Source organism: Gambusia affinis, linkage group LG24 (genome assembly GCF_019740435.1).
Source record: "Gambusia affinis linkage group LG24, SWU_Gaff_1.0, whole genome shotgun sequence".
NCBI lineage: Eukaryota > Metazoa > Chordata > Actinopteri > Cyprinodontiformes > Poeciliidae > Gambusia > Gambusia affinis.
The window spans coordinates 8,609,720-8,627,644 of record NC_057891.1 but is presented as its reverse complement, the minus strand read 5'-3'; the positions used below and the strand labels follow the sequence as shown (position 1 = coordinate 8,627,644).

At 38.5% G+C, this 17,925-nt stretch overlaps 2 protein-coding genes across 3 annotated transcripts in view; one reads left to right on the top strand and one right to left on the bottom strand.

The window, feature by feature from the left end:
* Positions 1–17,925, top strand: part of arhgef7b (Rho guanine nucleotide exchange factor (GEF) 7b) — a 51,278-nt gene that overhangs the window by 17,192 nt on the left and 16,161 nt on the right. The gene's annotated exons all lie outside the window — the stretch shown is intronic.
* Positions 1,660–17,276, bottom strand: LOC122826862 (protein-tyrosine kinase 2-beta-like). Its single transcript, XM_044109194.1, has 30 exons — positions 17,021–17,276; positions 16,613–16,938; positions 14,743–14,921; positions 13,432–13,519; positions 13,210–13,289; positions 13,051–13,113; positions 12,866–12,920; positions 12,636–12,776; positions 12,348–12,419; positions 11,682–11,783; positions 10,680–10,797; positions 10,502–10,541; positions 10,208–10,239; positions 10,017–10,064; positions 9,763–9,857; positions 8,964–9,045; positions 7,903–8,003; positions 7,657–7,772; positions 7,269–7,369; positions 7,050–7,139; positions 5,754–5,958; positions 5,562–5,652; positions 5,163–5,201; positions 4,825–4,944; positions 4,659–4,691; positions 3,658–3,682; positions 3,028–3,068; positions 2,816–2,956; positions 2,659–2,739; positions 1,660–2,521 (listed from the first exon to the last, which is right to left on the bottom strand). Exons 2-30 carry the CDS (start codon positions 16,814–16,816, stop codon positions 2,273–2,275), a joined length of 2,832 nt encoding a protein of 943 aa, XP_043965129.1. The 5' UTR covers positions 16,817–16,938; positions 17,021–17,276; the 3' UTR covers positions 1,660–2,272.

Sequence of the window (17,925 nt, the reverse complement as noted above, 5' to 3'; positions counted from 1 at the left end):
AGCAGCACAGGTATAATGTCACACCTCCTCTAAAACGAAGCCCCCAAATTGCACAGTAGGGTGAATATTCCTGCATTGTTCCCGAGCCTTAAAAAGTGAGGCATTGCATCGGTTTAGTACTATTAGAACTAATTCCATTATTTATAACTTTTTTTTATGTTTTAGTTTCTGCTATCATGCTATGCATGTAATACAACAATCGTGTGCGCTGATGTGGATAGAGGAACATTTTACTGTCATAAATAAGTTGTTTTAAGATGCCCTGAAATGATCAAAATAAAAGACTCACCTGCCGAGTGAGCGGACCAAAAAGACGGAGAATGAGGAATGGCTTGGAAAGCGACTGAGCGTTGCTTTTATAAAGAACAGCCCAACCCTCGGGACATGTGAGAAGGAGCCAAACTCCACCCTTATTTAGTCTTTGAACGTTAGAAAACATTGGCTGACTTTTAGCTGCTTTCAGTATGTTGAATAATGTGAAAAAAAGTATTTGCCCCTTCACAGATTTCCTGGTTTTAATCACAGTCAGACTTAAATTGAACCAGCTTTAATGTCATAAGTAACCTGAGGAAATACAAAATAAAATCAACAAGTTGTTTCGTTTATAACGGGGAAAGACTGTTTGGCAGAAGTGATTAATTAAATCAAGTCATCCAATTCCTGAAGCAGTAAATTAGCCCCACATAATCACACTAACAACATGTGTGGCTGTTTTTTTTTTTATGTATTTTTTAAAGATAAAATTTAGTGAGATGACTATTTGAAAGGCTTTCTTTTTATCTCTCCAGACTATTTTTTCTGATATTATAATGCATTTGATTTGAAAGAAAAAAAAAAAAGTTTGATCTTTCCCACAGTGGAGAGGCTGCAGTCCGGTTTTATTTTCTAAGTTAAAATGCTTTACCATGGTATGCAAATGTGAGCCTGTTTCGTGGCTTTACAAAACCTGTTGGGACCTGTACCAGAAAGGTGCAACTTAGAAATATAGACAGAAACATATTCACACACAAAATATATCTCCTATGTGATAACTTTGTGATCTGCATAAAGTTTTTTGCACTACCCTCTCCAAACAACGTTTATGTAATGTCACCTTTTTATATACCCATACCTCAAATCACGTGACATTTTCATGCAAACATACAAAATACAGTGAAGGATGACAAGATGGAACTGCTCAAACACAAATGAAGCCTTCAAGGCCTGAAAATTGGCATTTAATAGCGTTCCTCCATTGTTATGCATGTCTATGTCTATGCACACTATTCTTGGGTGGGGCTCCTTCTGCATGAATTACTGCCTCGTTGTGTGGCAACCAGCCTGTGGTTATACTGTGGTGTTCAGGAAACAGCAATTGCTTTGATAGCAGTTGGTGGGTCTTTTGTCTCTCATCGTCCTCCTGATAAAGCCCCAAAGATTCTCTCTGGGCTTCAGGTCAGGCCAGTGAAGCACAGTAACACCATAGTCATTGAACCAACTTTAGGTACCTTTGGCTGTTTGGACCATTTCCAAACCCTGCTGGGAAAAAAATAAATCCATTTACATTTTAATTGTTTGCATTTGTGTAGGGCTGCAATTAGCAATTATTTTAGTAGTTATTCTTATTTTTTGACGATTGATCAATTAAACAGATAAACAATTAGCACATTCTGCAGATTTTTATTATGAAATAGAAATTAATTATTTTTGATAGTAGGACAAGCTTACCTAAAACTTACCCAACCTAAAATGTAAAAACATAGCACTTTTTTGTAGCAAAAGATGCAGCTAAAGCTAAAAAAAATATTTCTCATTTTGGGTTAACTACAGCTCGCAATATGTTGTACTTTTAGCAGTTTGCCTTTTTTTAGCCTGTATCCTCAGTTCAGCAATTAATCAAGTACTAATTTAGTTGACGATTATTTCACAATAAATCCCATTAATTTTTTCGGCCCTACAAATTTGTGCTTACAAAATGCTTTTTGAAGTAAAATAAGTGGGACTGATAAAAGGAGACAGTATGTGCATATAATTTTAATTCAAGCATTTACAAAATGCTCAAACTCAGAACTCTGCCTGCAGAAAAACACTTGTTGCGATGCATCAATATTACACAAATATTTTGCCATGGGGTCAGGAACAGGAAGTGCTTATTATCACTGTGTTCTAACAGTGAAAATAAAGAATAAGCAGTACAAAATCACTGCTTTTAAAGTTTCACATATCCTGATAATTATTTCAGTTTAACTTCAAACATAAATCTTTATTCACAAAGCAGGGAATGTATTTTCCTTCATTCGTCCGGCTCGCCTCCTTCTGCATCTTGGGTGCTGGGTTTGGGCTTGGCCAGGTTGGCCCTGACCCGAGCCTGGTCCACGGCGTCCAGCAAGTTTTTGGAGTCCAGCGCTAGCGTGTGGGCGGCGGCCAACATCTGTTTCTGACACTCCTCCTTCAGTGAGGTTACAGAGTTCTGCTGGGCGAGCCGCATCTTGTTGATGAGCTCGCCCAGATCCTTGTTCAGGAGTTTCTTGGTGCCTTCGATCTGAGATGGGTAGGAAGTGAAGCAATAGTCATATTACTCCAAAGATAATTTCAAAACCTTTTTCATCTATCTCATCCAAACAAATATTGTGAGAAAGCTTTAAACCCGTAGACGAGGCGTAAACTTCTGAAGTTTACCTCTGTGGTGACTGAGCTGTGCAGAGACGGCAGAATCTCATCAACACTTTGAATCAGACTGCGGAGAGTGATTCCTACAGCCTGCAGACAGCAAAGTGAGAAGAAGTGAAGAGCGCCCTCTTCTGGTCTTTTAATTTACAACCAATGATGAGTGTACCTTGACAGCGGTGGGATACTCCGAGGCGGGCAGAGTGTTGACTTCGTTCTTCAGCTGCACCACCTGCTTCACCATCGCCATGACGCCGTTGTAGACCTCGTCTCCAGACCGGTCCAGCTCGGCTGTGGGCCGAGTCTGCGACTGCAAGACACAGAGCCTTGAGACCTTTCACTGAATCATTTTGTGAAAATTACATGAGAGTGAGTTTTTACCTGTGAGGCGGTGGGAGGCATTGAGGGTTTCTTGGGGGGACCTGACTCAAAAAAACAAAAGTTAACTCAAGATCCTTTAAAATATTTAATAAAACGTTCGCTGCAGCTTTGATTTAAGCTGATCCATTGTAGCTCTGAGTGCATGTGTTTGGTTGTAAACTGGTAAATGAGCCATTCATTTGATTTAGAAGTGCTGAATGCTGGTCTGATACTTGTGGGGGAGTATAGCAATTTGTCTGAGTCACACACAGAGAGAACTTTGGAAATATTTGGCTCCACACGTCAATAACCAAATGACTAATTATAAAATTTTCTGAGGGAAACGCAGGCCAAGCAAGAGGTTAGATGACCTTGTTTTTCCCCCAACTGATCATTGAATTTTGACGTCATATCTTGTGTAAAAACCTGTATGATCGAGACTCTCTTTTCCGGAAACTACACGCTTTAGGGATGTGAAGCGAGTGAAACAAAGAGCGGAACCTTGTGCGACCAAAAACCAGTCCAGGTTAAATTAACGATGGAGAGAAGAAGCTTGGTGATCTTCTGTTCTCTCAATAAATGAACATTATTCCTTAATACCGCTGATGGCATCAGGAAATAAACCAAATAAAACCAATGATCAGGACTCACCATTTACTGGGCTTTTTTCAGGAGGCTGTAGATAACAAAATAGAGAAGCAGAAAATTTTATGAGTTATATTTCTCTAATGGCAAGCTGCAACTTTTACCCACGCAAAGATGACCCAACTTATTTTAGGACTGTCTTATTCACACAAGGTCAAATAAAATCATACTACACCCTGACTAATATTTGGTTAAACTTTATATAAATATATATGAAGAAAAAAAATCATACCCATAGGTCAATTTGACCACTCAGGTCAAATTGTTCAGTTTAGTTGTTCAGTTGTTTAGTTGTACAATATTTTAATAATAACAAATAATGGGAGTCAAATCACTGGAGAAAAATAACCTGTAAATCCTCATAGATCCTAAACATAGAAAGAAAAGCAGAACATTTCTGAATTTCTTTGAACTAGAATAAATTCAAGGAGTCATTCTTATAAAATAAAGGGTTTTAGTCTTCCCACTTTACAATAACTTTAAATAAAAATGAAATGATATTACAGAAAATGTTTGAATTTAAAAAGATGTAAAAATATTTGTGAAAATCTTTTAGAAAATTACATATTGTGTCCGTCTGCAGGATATGACAGGACTTCAAAGAATAATGATTCATAGGGCCTCACTTTAGACACCCCTGATACACTTAAGCTGGAAACAGTTGGTTTCCTTGGATGATATGAGTTACAACATTTATATTTCTGTTGGGATAGATAAAGTTTTTTTTTTTTTTAATTGTTGTCTGCAGACACGTGATTATTTTGCACCTTGCACAGAGACCTTTGATCAGATATTCGTGGGGGTGTATGCATATATCTGAACTTATAAAATTACACCTTGTGTGGAAAATCCACAATGAATTCAAACTTCCACACTTTTTTATCTGGTTCTGTTGTTTATACTGCTAAAAAAAAAAAAAACATAGTCCAAATTTACCATTAATATTACATGTGCTATTATTTAAAATACACACTTAAATATATCAGAGAAAGTGTTGGAAAAAATACCTTGGTTAGTGAATCTTGTCTCACCACAGGATCCTATGAGCCAAATAAATGCAATCAGTGAATGCAGCAGTGTGCAGAAGTTGAAAAAAAAGTTGGTAGTCAGTTTGTCGGTGATAGCTCAGGGTAAGTTGTGCGTGTTTTGGTGCGAGCGAGCGACGTGTCTCACCAGTTGTCTCTCTTCCTGCTCCAGCCACTGTCTGTCCATCATCATCTCTTGCCTCTGTCTCTGTAAAGTGTCCTCCACTCTCTCTTTCTCCCACAACATCCTGCTGTCTTTCTCTGGAACCTAAAAACCACAAGAACACAAATGAAACGTCCCCATTTTTTTGAGGGAGGTATTTTAACCCCACCACATTAGTTTCTGTTACTTTCATGTTTTGCCACTTTTTCTACTCGCATTGCTACTTTTTTTTTTTTTTTTTTGTATTTTTATCTGGGTCACTTTCAGTGTAATTGTGGTTTTTACCAGACAACTCTTAAATCGATTTTCTGCTTTTTGGCTACCTTTATGCGTGCGAGGGTGTTGCCTTGAGCTCTGGATGGCTGATGATGGAGGAACAGAAAAAGAGAAAATTAATGCTGAGTATTTAATAGTGAATTTAATTTGAACAGAAGAAAATTAGAGCATTAATCTGAAGAAATTCTTAAAATAAACAAAGAATTTATGACTCAGAGGAAAATTTCACTACCGATTCTAGATAGTGCAGTCACTTTTAATCTATTTGTTTCTAAAACTGGCAGCACAAAGGTGAGAAAAGTTGTTCGCTATTCAGAATCAGAAGTGAGAACTTTGGCTTATTTAAATATTCCATCACACAGTAAAAGTTAGTAATAAGTGTTGCTGTTTCAGTCAGTGTTTCACACCAACACAAACTCATGTTGACACAGTTTGACTTCTGGTACCTTTGGCGGAGGCTCTGTGCGCGTGGAGGAGAAAGACTGGGACCTCACTCTTACATTCGTTTCCTGCTCCAACTCCATCTTGTGGATCTCACTGTCAAATAGCAAGCATGTGTAAACAATCCAACCGCGACTGAAGTAAAAGCCCGACATTTGGAGGAGTGTGTGTGTGTGTGTGTGTGTGTGTATGTGCACCTGAAGGAGAGGACGAGGTCCCTGAAGGTGGGGCGGCTGTGTGGCTCATAGGCCCAACAGCGGGTGAGCAGGCCGTAGATGGGAGGAGGGCACTGCTGGGGTTTGTGGAGCCTGACTCCGGACTCCAGCTGGTTGATCACCTGCCCGTTCTCCAGCCAGTAAAACGGCTGCTGGGCCATCGAGAATATCTCCCAAACACACACACCTGTTAAAGACACACCCATGGTTGACTTTGTCTCTGACTTTTGATTTTAGTCTGTATCTCAAAGAGATGCTGCTTCAGTTCTGGTCACTCTATTCATCTTTATCCATCTGCTTCTGGAGCTTTGGGAGCCGGTAACTCCTCCAGAATTACCTTAGGCCTCTTAGCTGCTTCACTAAAAATGCTCCTGTTCCCCACAAACTTAGCTATGTATTGCTGGGTTTGTGGTTGTGCCGTTCTATTTTTAGATTCAAAATTATGCACAGAACCAAAGTATTCTGAAATTATCTTGCTGTAGCAGAGAAAAAGAGACTCGGTCTGAATGTACGCCAGCCACACTTTTTAATTTTTACGTGCCAAGATTCTGAAAATTGGGCTGTTTTCCTTCTACTTTACAAATATGCTTTTATAAAATCTTACATTTTTGAAGGGGTTTGAATACTTTTTTTAGGAGCTGCGCCGTTTCCCCTCTTAAACTAGGGCATGTTTTTCTTTTGTGTAAGTTGACACACTAATCCTGTTGGAAGCCATTTTCTCAGTAGCTGTTAGCTTCCCATCCTTTATAATTTACTTGCAGTTTCTAAGACGCTATCCAGACGTTTAACTATGGAGAAACAAATAGAGAAACGTCATCTGGAAGCTTTCCAAGTTGCTAGACACTATCAGCACTAATTTAGTCCCATTGCTTTTCTCTGGAGGATTTGAGAGCAGACTCTAGGTGAGTCTTAACTAATGATAAAAAAATAAAATAGGATTTCTTCTGGTGAGTTGTTAGGAGGAACACTATGATGCATGTATGTATTTTTTGTCCCTGCGGTGAGCGTCACAGACTGCTCTGACCATAAAAAAATAACATATGATGTGTCAGCATGACGAGGCTTGATTCAGGGAGTTTTAAGTGGGAGGGTTGGACTCCCATATGGTTTCAGTATCTAGAACTGATTTCACTCGTTTGGTTTCATTCAGAGTTTGCTCCATGGTTTCCTTTTACAGATCATGTCTACATAAATAGGTTTAAAAATTAAAATGATAAATGTAAAAAGACTTCTCATGAAGTCTCTATTGGTTAGTATGAATATGCGTTTTCTCATTACCAAACATCCAGACGTCGCTGGCCGAGGTGAAGCGTCTAAAATTGATGGATTCGGGAGCCATCCATTTGATCGGTAATCGACTGACAGAGGCTGCACATAAAGGAAGAGAACAGGATTCAAAAATGCACTGGAAGTTAAATTGTGTTTTACTGACATTTATAAAACAAACAAACAAACAAAAAACAGATAAATGCATTCAGGGCAGTTGCGTTTATGTACCTTTATAATATTCTTGATCATCAACGTAGCGAGACAGTCCAAAATCTCCGAGCTTAACGCATTCAGCTGATGCAACCAGGATGTTTCTAACGGCGATATCTCTGCGAACACAAACAGTGGTAGAAAAATAGAGATAAAAATATCATTACAGAAACATTGAAGAGGCTTAAAGATTTCTGGACGATATTTGCTGAGAAAGCAAGTACCTTTTCTTCCCACTTAACTTTCCATGAATGGTCTTAGATACATAACTTTAGTGGTTGTTAAAGGGATTAGTAACGTTATTGGTTGCTTACTAAAAGTCCCTGGACTTTAATCAACATAGAAAAGTAAGGTACAAATTTAAAAAAAGCCTCAGTTGCTTGTTTCTTCACTTTAGAGATGTTACCTGTGTACCATGTTGAGTCCCTCTAGGTAAGCCAAGGCTTTGCAGATTTGTAGACAGTACTGTGTTAACTTTGCTGTGGTGAGGATGTACTGCTGCTCCAAAAGGTAGTTTCCCAGCTTGCAGATAAACAGACACATGAGGATAACAATGACTAACTGTACTGGTTGAGATAATTGGACTAGATGCATGAGGAGCTGCTCCTGTTGCTTTGAAGCACAACTTTACAGTCTGAACTCAGAACCACACCTCTCCATGTTCGTAGAGCTCCATGACGATCCAGACTGGATCGACCTCAATGACTCCGATGAGACGCACAATGTGAGGGTGGTCCAGGTTTTTCATGAGATCTGCAATAAAGGAATACATATAGATCAATAAAACATAACATTTGTAAATTATCTGTAACACAGATGTTACTTACTGTGTTTTTTTTTTTGTTTTTTTTTTTGTTACAATTGACATAGTGGAAAACATCTCAGCATTACCACAAAAGCTAACATCAACTTTCTTCCCTATTTTTACTCTTAATTTCTTTTTGGCATCCATAAAATATAATTGAAATTAAATTTGAAGGTACATCCAATCAGTATTAAGGAAAACAAATGGTTCTCCTAGATTGGCTGCTTTGGAAACATCAGCTAATACCATATCAGTAGTTTCTTAGACAAACTGCTGAAGAGAGTAGGATTGGATTTTATTTGGAGGTAGCAGAGTAAAGGAAGCTGAATAAATGCTACACTTTTCAGAGCTTTTAATTCATTTTGCAAAACCCTTTTATCCTTTTACAGTGCAGTTAAGGCAGATAAAGTAACCATGGCTACTTTATCTTGTTCTGTCTCAAAATTGCAATAAAATAGATTGAAGCTTATCGGTATAAATTAATTAAATTCTCTATCAGTTTGCTCTACATCAGATGATCATTTTTAAAAACACTGACCTAAATTAAAGCCTGAAAGAAGCCTGTTTAGATTTTCCCTGCTAGAGCTGTGGTTTCTATATAAGCCTGTTTCACAAAACCACAAGCAGACAAAAGGAAGTCAGAGAAAACAGCGCTCTGATCAAGAACACGCAGCGTCCAAACAAGCAAACGGCAATCTTTCGTTTCACCTTTTCTTTTAAAATCGTGTTTACACAAAATAAACACGTCCCTGAAGTGTTTTATATTAAAAGCAGCGGAAGAAGGTTGCTAATGTTTCGGTCACATCATCATCAGGGTTGAGGTGAAGAATGGTTGAGACGTGAGTAATGGAGAAACTCTCTGAATGGGTCTGAGCAGGAAACAATCACTGCAGCGGACATACACTCACCAGCTTCACTGAGAAACTTCTCCTTCACATCCGCAGAGCAGTCTTTGCACGTTTTGATTGCCACACGAGTTCTCTTTCCGCTCTGCAAACACACGTCATCACCATAGCAACTCATTCAGTGTTTTTAGAAAGAGTTACAGTGCAGTTAAGGCAGTGTGGAGATTAGGGTGAGTTTAGTGCTGATAGAAAAGTAAGCACAGTAGCAACCATGGCCGGGCGATTTGGCTTAAAGATAAAATCTCTTTAAGCCAAAAAAAAAAAAAAAAAAAAAGAAATTACATATGACAGAAAATATTTTGAAAAGGTGGCTTCTACTTCCATCATTCCTTCTTTGAGTTATACGATTTAGTGTTAGGATCAGGCTACATGAGTGTAACAAAACAAAATAGCAAGAAAAAAGTTGCTTTAATGAGAAATGAGCTTGAGTAATTTATTTATTTTTTTGTAAATTTAGTACTTAATTCTCCTAACAATACAACGTTTTAGTATTATTTTGACTTTATTGTTACATTATGACTTTAGTTTTCTAAAAAAAAAAATAGCCTGACCTTTATGTTTCTCTTAGAGTTACTCGAATTCAAAGTCCAACTAAATAGAAGCTGTCAAACAAGATGGTGAACTTTTGACATGCTGACATCACTATGAACTCTGGAAACCCAAGTAGTGCATTGGTGGAAAAAAACGGATTTTCCTAAAATTAAATCTTCAAAAACTAAAATTTTAATTAATCAATAAAATTGATTTATCGCCCTGCCTTAATAGCAACCTATGAAAGCATTTTAAAACAAGACAAACTCACTGGACATTTGTAAACTCCCTCTTGTACTTCACCAAAAAATCCCTCGCCGAGGATCCGACCTACAACGATGTCGTCTCTGGAGATCCGATGTTTCTCTAAGCACAAAAAAAATAAAATAAATTAAATAAATAAAAAAATAGAGGAAAGAAATTTCCTAAAATAATTTTTTTAGGCTCAGCCATCATGAAGCACTTTGTGATTATCTGTGAACAATGCTCCATTATTTGCCTAATTTAAGATGAATTATTACTTACCATCATACTTTGTGGTCTGTTCTGGGATCTCTGCATAAATATCTGAACCTAAAAATTAAGGGGGAAAAAAATTAAAATAGCATTTATTTATCAATTAAAACTTTTCTAAATTTAGTTAGAATAGTGAAATGTAAGTAAAAAACTCAAGATGTGAGCGTCTGTTCGGTTTACAAATGAAGATATTGACTTACTCAGACCGCTGTCTGGACCAGTGGGACCAGCCCTGGAATGACATGTAGAGAAAATCTTGGTTTGGTGTTCAATAAATAATATTAATGCGGCTGTTGTAAAAAGGAGTCAGTTGCAAGTAATGCTTGAATGACACTTTGGTCAAACAAATAGGAACATGAAAGAAAATGTAAAATAAAATGCAGAGGAAAAGAGGAAGCACAAAAAAACCACCTACACAGTTTGTGCTTTTGGTGTATTTAAAAAAAATGTTTGAGTGTCATGAACATTTTGAAAGCTTGACTCATAATAATCACCTTTGAGGTATGTCAGGAAGCTTTAACCTTGTGTCTCTTCCTGTGAAAACCAAATGCAACACTTTCATTATGACTTAGTGACGTCAAGGCTGCAAAGCTGGACTTTATTTTGCTTTTTTTGTATTTATGCCACAGTGGTTGGATTGTGATTTCGCCCTGCGACCTACTGTGATCGTACCTTTGTTAGGTCTGATCATGAGCGATTTCTCGGCTTTTCCTTCCAGTCGGCAGTAGCCATCGATCAGGTCGGCCATGTTCTCTGCTACGGCCAGGGAGGAAATGTTCACTGCAAGCGGCTGCGGCATTGAAAACACAAGACAAGTCGTTTTAGGTGAACATATTGAGTTTGAAAGCCACAAAAACAGTGCAACTCAGTAGCCACAGCAGAACTCAAAGGAAATGTGAAGAAAAGGAGAAGCTTGGCTTAGCACTCCTAGAACCGCAAAAGTTTTCATATGTTGGAGGATGTAGGTCAGGGGTCTCAAACTCCAGTCCTCGAGGGCCGCAGTCCAGATGTGCCTCTGCTGCACCACACCTGAATAGAATAATTAAGGCTCTGGAGAACTGATCTACACAAGGTGGAGGTAATTAAGCCATTTCATTCCAGTGTTTTGTACCTGTGGCACATCTAAAAACTGCAGGACTGCAGCCCTCGAGGACCTGAGTTTGAGACCCCTGATGTAGGTAGTGGTCCAAAAGTGGAACCATGCTGGTTTTTGCCAAGTTAGACATTAAAATGCCACCTTGCTTTCTTTAAAAAAAAAAGGATTCTTGTTCAGAATTACTTGTGAATCTGAATTTTTGTACCTGAAATACCACGGACACCTCTTTAAGGCTGTTAATAACCATTCACATTCCTGTTATTCTTTTCTAGTTTACCAGAAGTATATATTTTGTTTCTCATTCATGGATCTCAGAATAACCCTACATTAACCAATCCTAAGTATGTTTCAGCTCCTGTTTCTTTAAGCTTTGCTTGTCAGCTAACTGACTCTCTCAGTGACTCCTGGTTAGATACTGAGCAATCATTAGATAAGCATGAGGAACTGGTTCAAGCCAAAGAAAGAGATGTATTAATTTAGTTGCGGAGAAGAACCACATTCAGCATATACCCATCATTGCATGACATTGTCCTGCTACTCTAATTGTGAAACTGCTGAGTCGGGAGGAGAAGTGCTACCTGTTTGGATCCCTCTATGTGCACGGTGAGGAGAGCGCGACCGTCAGGCTCAGTGGTGCAGGAGATGCTGCGAACGTCAGAGAACTTGGCCAGACAGACGGGCTGTGAAGCAAACGGTACTCCTAGTTAACACTGATGTACTTTGGAAATGCTAGTTAAGTTGAAGCAATACAGAGCTGAAATTGATGCCTTGACTAATTAAATCCCAACTTCACATCCACGTGTTGCCATTTTAGCACAACTCACTTCCTTTTTCTTAACCATCAATTTTACTTTTGGTAGTTAGTTAGTTTCTTTTTTTTCTTTCATGTTTTATGGAGACAAATAGTTTGAAAAGGCATTTTAAGAATTTACACTCCACAGTTTATCTCTTAGATGTTGTTCTGGCTATGACCCTTGACCAAGCCAAAAATAAGTCTGAGCAACATTTCCCTGTTGTAGACTGTAAGTATAAGATTAGAGAAAAACAATTAAAGCAAATATCCCAAAGCCTGGAACAAATTGTCACTTAGTCAGCTTCAAAAGTCCAAATACTCCAGAGGAGTTGCAGGGATCCACAGTTTGAGTTGAGAAGTATTTCACTTTTTAGAATATTTTTTCCTAAAATAATTGAAGAAATCAACTGGTATGATTAATAAATTGGACAATGAGAAGATTTTCACTCACTTTTGAGTTATCCATTTGTTGACTGATCCCACCGTTTCCTATGACCAAGTCTATAGCTAGATTCCAGCCGTGCTACAGAAAAGGATAACACAGAAAGGTTCTGCATGTTGAATAGCACTTTTCTGCTTTTTCTGAAAGCAAAACATCTTTTAATATCTCTCAATACATACAAAATAAAACTCATTCATTGCTTTGTGAAAGTATGTCTTATGTTTATGATTTTGTGGGACACCTAAATGTTCCAGATTGTCCAGATTGATTAATACATGATGTCATAAGACAGCTCACCACCAGCTGGCAGCCGTAGCTTTCCTCAGTGATGCTGTAGCACTGAGACAAAGTGGTGAAGAACTTGGCCATGCACTGGTCCTGCTGAAACGTCGAGTAGCTCTGAAAGGTCTGCTGGATCAGCCGACGCAACTGCTTGGGCTGACCGGCAACCACACAGACAGACGGCATCATTGGTTGATGAATTAGTGGTGAGGACAAAATGACCTGTGATCTGGAGGTGACTGTACCTTCATGCTCTCTATGAGCTCTCTGGGAAAGAACAGGTCCAGTCCTACTTCTTTCCTAAAGAGCGGAGTGAATAAATGTTGGTGTTTTTACTGCTACAATTTTATGCTTAGATCAAATGACTTCCAGATGCACCTCTGCGTGCTTGAACTCTATTTTCCTGAAAGATCATGAAGTCTTTACTTACTCCAGCAGTTCAAAGTTGGACTTTTTCTCCAGTCCATTTGGATTCATGTCCTTGTAGAACCTCCTGCAGGAACAACACCAGGATTTAGCTGTCAGTACCAACACGACCTTTCCGTCTTCTTCTTCTTTAAACCTCGATGAATCACCAGCCTTTCTTTACCTGATCTCCAAACAACCAAGCTGCAAGGCCATCCCATCGCTGACTTTGGAGGCATAATTTTGCATGTAATCACTTCGTACCTGTCGATCAGAAAAAGCTTTTTTGATATTTACCAAACATTTTTAGCAGGATCTTAATTTAACCCTGACGTTTAATGAATTTCCTATCATATAAAAACTGATCTGGAAATTCTTAAAATGTGGATAGCTGTAGATATTTAACCTGTTGGTAAAAGTAGAGCATGGTTGTCCTGTCATCCATAAAGGTCTCCATGAAGTTTGTCGGGATGTATCTGATCCTCAGGTCATATCTGTATAGACAAACATCTTAATTAGCTATGCACAACAAACAATAATTTGGATTTCCTTTTATTTCATTCATTTACTTAAAGTTTAAATTTCATATCACTGAAGCACTTTAACCACTTTTCAATAAGTTCCCTCCCTTTTACAATAGATAAGAACGTCTGTTCATTAGATTAAATGCATACAAGTCAACACTGCATTTATGGTCAGTGATTTTTTTATTTTAAAAGTGAAAAACTTTAAAACTGAAGTTAAATGTAAAAATATGGGTGCACCATATAACCTCAGTCGTGGTGGTGCAAATAAGAAAAAAAAACTACATGCATCCAGTAGAAAAAGTTAAATTTAGACTGCATTCACTGCACAGACATTTTAAAAATAACTATAAACAATGTGGTTGTAAATAAATTATTCCACTTTTATAGATTGTCAGGGTTTCTTTGAATTATGAGATTTGACTTAATAACTCAAGTATCTCATCTAAAAGATAAAAATTTACATTTAGCAATGTTTTTATAATGATTTCTACTTAGATGACTACCTTTTGTATTAGTTTATCTTCTTTCCCATTTAGTCATGTTTGAGTTAGATAATGTAATTATTCTAAAATAAAAACAGGCCTTTTTTAAAACGTTTTCAGCCTTTAGATCACTTTACTTGTACCTGTTTTTTTTTAAAGTTTAGTGTAAGTGTCTTACTAAAGTAAGATTGAGTTTAGAGTCCAAGCAAAGCCTTTGAAATTTTATTTCTTGAAATTTGTTAAATTATTCTTGCTGATCACAAATTGCAAATTCAAGGGTCCGTTTTCAATTCTTACCAGATCCATGCCAGAGTTTTTAGCTTTATATATTTTATGTCATCCGAGTTTGTCCAGAAAAAACCCCCCCAAAACATTATAAAAGCACATTTGGTCAATCAGCAGCTAGCTTTAGTTTTTATTTGAATTGTGTTAAATGAGAGCTATACCACGTTATTCGGACCCAGGTGTCCATGATGTCGTAAATTTATTTTTTCGAAAATCTATAAAACTGAGTCTGAAAAAGTTTGAAATTTAGAAGAGGAAATATCACACAAACCCTGGAGTGTTTATTTTAACCAGTATTATAGTGACACCGTCACGCTAAAATATTTCACAATCATCAGAGCAAGAATTTTTTAACGTTATTATCTGCAGTTTATATCAGTGCATCTCCACCAAATGAAACTAGAAAAAGAAGCAGTCACTGACCTCCACTCGGCCTCGATGTGCTGCTGTTCATAGCGATGTGTAAGCTCAGTCACAGTCAGATCGGGATGCAGCCAGTGCATCTCTGAAGACTTGAGGTGTTTGAGAAGAAGGCCGTAACAGAGGCTGTGCTTTATGTCTGGACCCACACAGCCGCTGGACAGCACCGTATGGATGACGTTCTAGAGCAGAAGTAATTATTAGCATGCGATTGTCATTTTGACATTTTCATAATGGCCATCAGAAAAGACAAATAAATCCTCAACTCGGCTTTTTCCTCAACCCACAGCTTTGATTTTGACACTTTTCAAAGCTAATGGCACAAATTGGAAACGTATTGACAGCAAACTCTCGTACAAGCAAAGCAACTTGGTTGCAAACAATCTCGCCACCAAGGCAGAGTTATTATCAGTTCTCTGCAGAAGAAGCAGTAGAAGCAGAAGTGTCAGAAGATGTGCTGAGGTCTCCAGAAAGCTCAACCCTTTGCAAATTAAATTTCATTTTACTTAATTGAAGTAAACTGAAAACTACACACACTTCAGTAACATCTTAACAGCAGCACATGATGGGAGTTTTGTTTAAAAAATGGAAATACTCATGTTCTCACCTGCACTGCTGATATAGAAGGGAACAGAAATAATGAAGAACAAAGCTGAAGCTAAACAGAGTTCTTGTTAATGTACAAGCTGCTGTTAACCACAGCTATCTGCAGCAGGAATTTGGAACAATATAAATTTAAGATCCATTTGTTTCTGTCATGTAACACCTGTTAAAGCAAGTAAATGTTGTAGTGAGCATGCTTAGTAGTTTTTTTTTTTGTTTTGTTTCCCCCACCAGGGGGTCTTTTTGTGGACTCTAGTGTCCCTTATACAACAGTGGGCTGTCAGGAAGGGGAGAGGGGGGAAGACATGCGGCAAATGTCGTCGGGTCCGGGAATCGAACCCATGATGGCCGCATCGAGGACCGAGGGCCTCCAAGCGTGGGGCGCGCTACCCTCTACGCCACCGGAGCACGCCCCACTCAGTAGTTTTTAATAAAAGTTTTAATAATGTTGCTTTCAAAGTGATGCTAAATAAAGCAGCCGCCATAATAAAGGTTCCTCCAGCAGCGAGTGTTAAAAACGTTTAGAAGATGTTACCAAATATGTACTTTCTAGCATAGAGAATTTAACATACAATTTTTTATGATGCTGTGTGTGAAATGTAACCACACTACCACATCAAGTTGAGTAATCCAATAACCAAACTTTTTGCTGTGGTATCCAGACTTGCATGTCAACAAGTGCCGGATTGCATATTCGCCATCTTGTAGTTGATTAGTTGTATAATCCAACGTGACACAGAGAAGAAGCTTGACTTTGTCATCCCTTCACACAAAAGACTCCAGTCGTGCTTTGTTTTTGTTTTTTTTTGCCAAAAAATGTGTTTTTGTCTCTCCTTTGAGTTTCTGTGTGGATGAAAACGTTCTTGTGTGAATGAGGCATCTTCCTCTTCCTGTTAAAGTGAGTCGTTCCTTTCTGCTGTTGCCACATGCTTGCTCACCTCTGGGAATTACTGCTAGCTGAAGACTAGTCTCTATCAATTATATTTGGCAACATGACTTGAATTTGAATGAATTACCTTGGATTGTGAGAAAGACCCAAACACTTTGAGAGATTCTTATGTTTTAAGTTTGAAGAGCATCTGAATAATAGTTAGCTGCCCTGCTGAGGTGAACAGAAGAGCAGAGAGTCTTCAGAGATGGAAATCTGAAAGGGTGGTTTATGGTGCACCATTACACAACCTTCTGGCTGTTTATTTCCTCTATCTTGACTTACTTTTCACACTGTGTTGCTGTAATTAAAGACGGGTGGGAAATAAACGGAGGAGCATACCTTGATCGTCCAGCCCTCCTCACAGCGGACCAGCTTGAAGTTCTTCCCCAGGTTGGAGCTGTTGCTGAGGAAACAGACTTTGATAATCTTCACCGGGAAGACGCTTTCCCTGCCCAGGTGCATGGTGGGAGACATATCCGAGGAATTTGTCGGGCTGGTGGGAGACATGCTCCTCCAGGTCAAGGTGTTGACGTCGCCTGACATTGTTCACACAGAAGCGGACGCAGAGCACGTAGACTACTGCAGAAAGACGCACATGACTGTCACCGTTTCACTCTGATGCTTCCTTCTCCCTCATAAAGAAAACCTGAAGGCCGGCATTGGAGCTGAAAAGCACAAGAGAGTTGGTCACAGTTAAAATACCTTAAGAGAGCAGATCATCAAATTGTTCTGTTTTGCGCTGCGTACCTGTTGCTCTCACCCGTCGTCTTCTCCTTCCACGGATCAGAAAGCCCCTTCCAGACCTCTAAAACCAAACACAACTAAGTTCAGCGACACCGACTTCAACATCACTATAATAAGAGCAGACAAGTAGCTCAGTTTTACAGCTCGAAAGCGAAGAATCACCCAGAGCAAAGTGCTGAAGGGGAATAATATCAGTTACTGAAAGAGGAAACGCACAGAGGGCTGAATAAGGAAGTTGAAGGGCAGCTACAGAAAAACTGACATGCCTGATGAAACCACTGTGACTGTCGCCGCCTGTTTCTTATGCAGTGGCAGAGCGAAGCATCATACCTACAGCGGCACTCAGAGCACGGCCCATCTAACTTTCACTTCCGCTTCCAAAACTTTTGAAAATGTTTAATTTCTTCTCATTACATCCAGACTTGAAGTTTGTGAAATTTAAACTTAAAGGCTGTTAATTGTTTCCTAAGTATATAAACCTAGCATTGTTCAGCTTCTTTGACTTTAATAAAGATAATTAACTGTTTGTTAGATGTGGAAACTTTTCACTTGCACTCAGTTTTGTGCAAGTGGTTATGAATAAGTTGGTTATGAATATGTATAAAACCACTTTAGTTTCCTTGTCCACCTCTGTGGTTTTGCTTTAGAGCACTGGCGATGTGTAGGCCGCTTCATCTTAAAGGTCATTCATCCACCTCTGCTAATTAGGTTTAGTGGAGACAAACTTGAAATCGACTGCAATAAACAAATTAAAAACTGTTTAAATGTCCTAACACAATCTATATTTCAAGTAACTTCTGGAGATTAATTGTAAAAAGCCTATTTTTACTGAATTCTGCACCCTTGAAATTGTTGAGGCCCTTCATTATACTAAACTTAAGTATTCATTAGAGCTTCCTTTTGTTGTT

Excerpts from the sequence above, each read along its gene's own strand:
- LOC122826862 (XM_044109194.1), bottom strand. The coding sequence starts at position 16,816 with ATGTCAGGCGACGTCAACACCTTGACCTGGAGGAGCATGTCTCCCACC. Across the intron at positions 14,922-16,612 it reads AGGAGGGCTGGACGATCAAG|AACGTCATCCATACGGTGCT; the intron begins GTATGCTCCTCC and ends CTTCTGCTCTAG. Across the intron at positions 13,290-13,431 it reads TGCTCTACTTTTACCAACAG|GTACGAAGTGATTACATGCA; the intron begins GTTAAATATCTA and ends TCTGATCGACAG.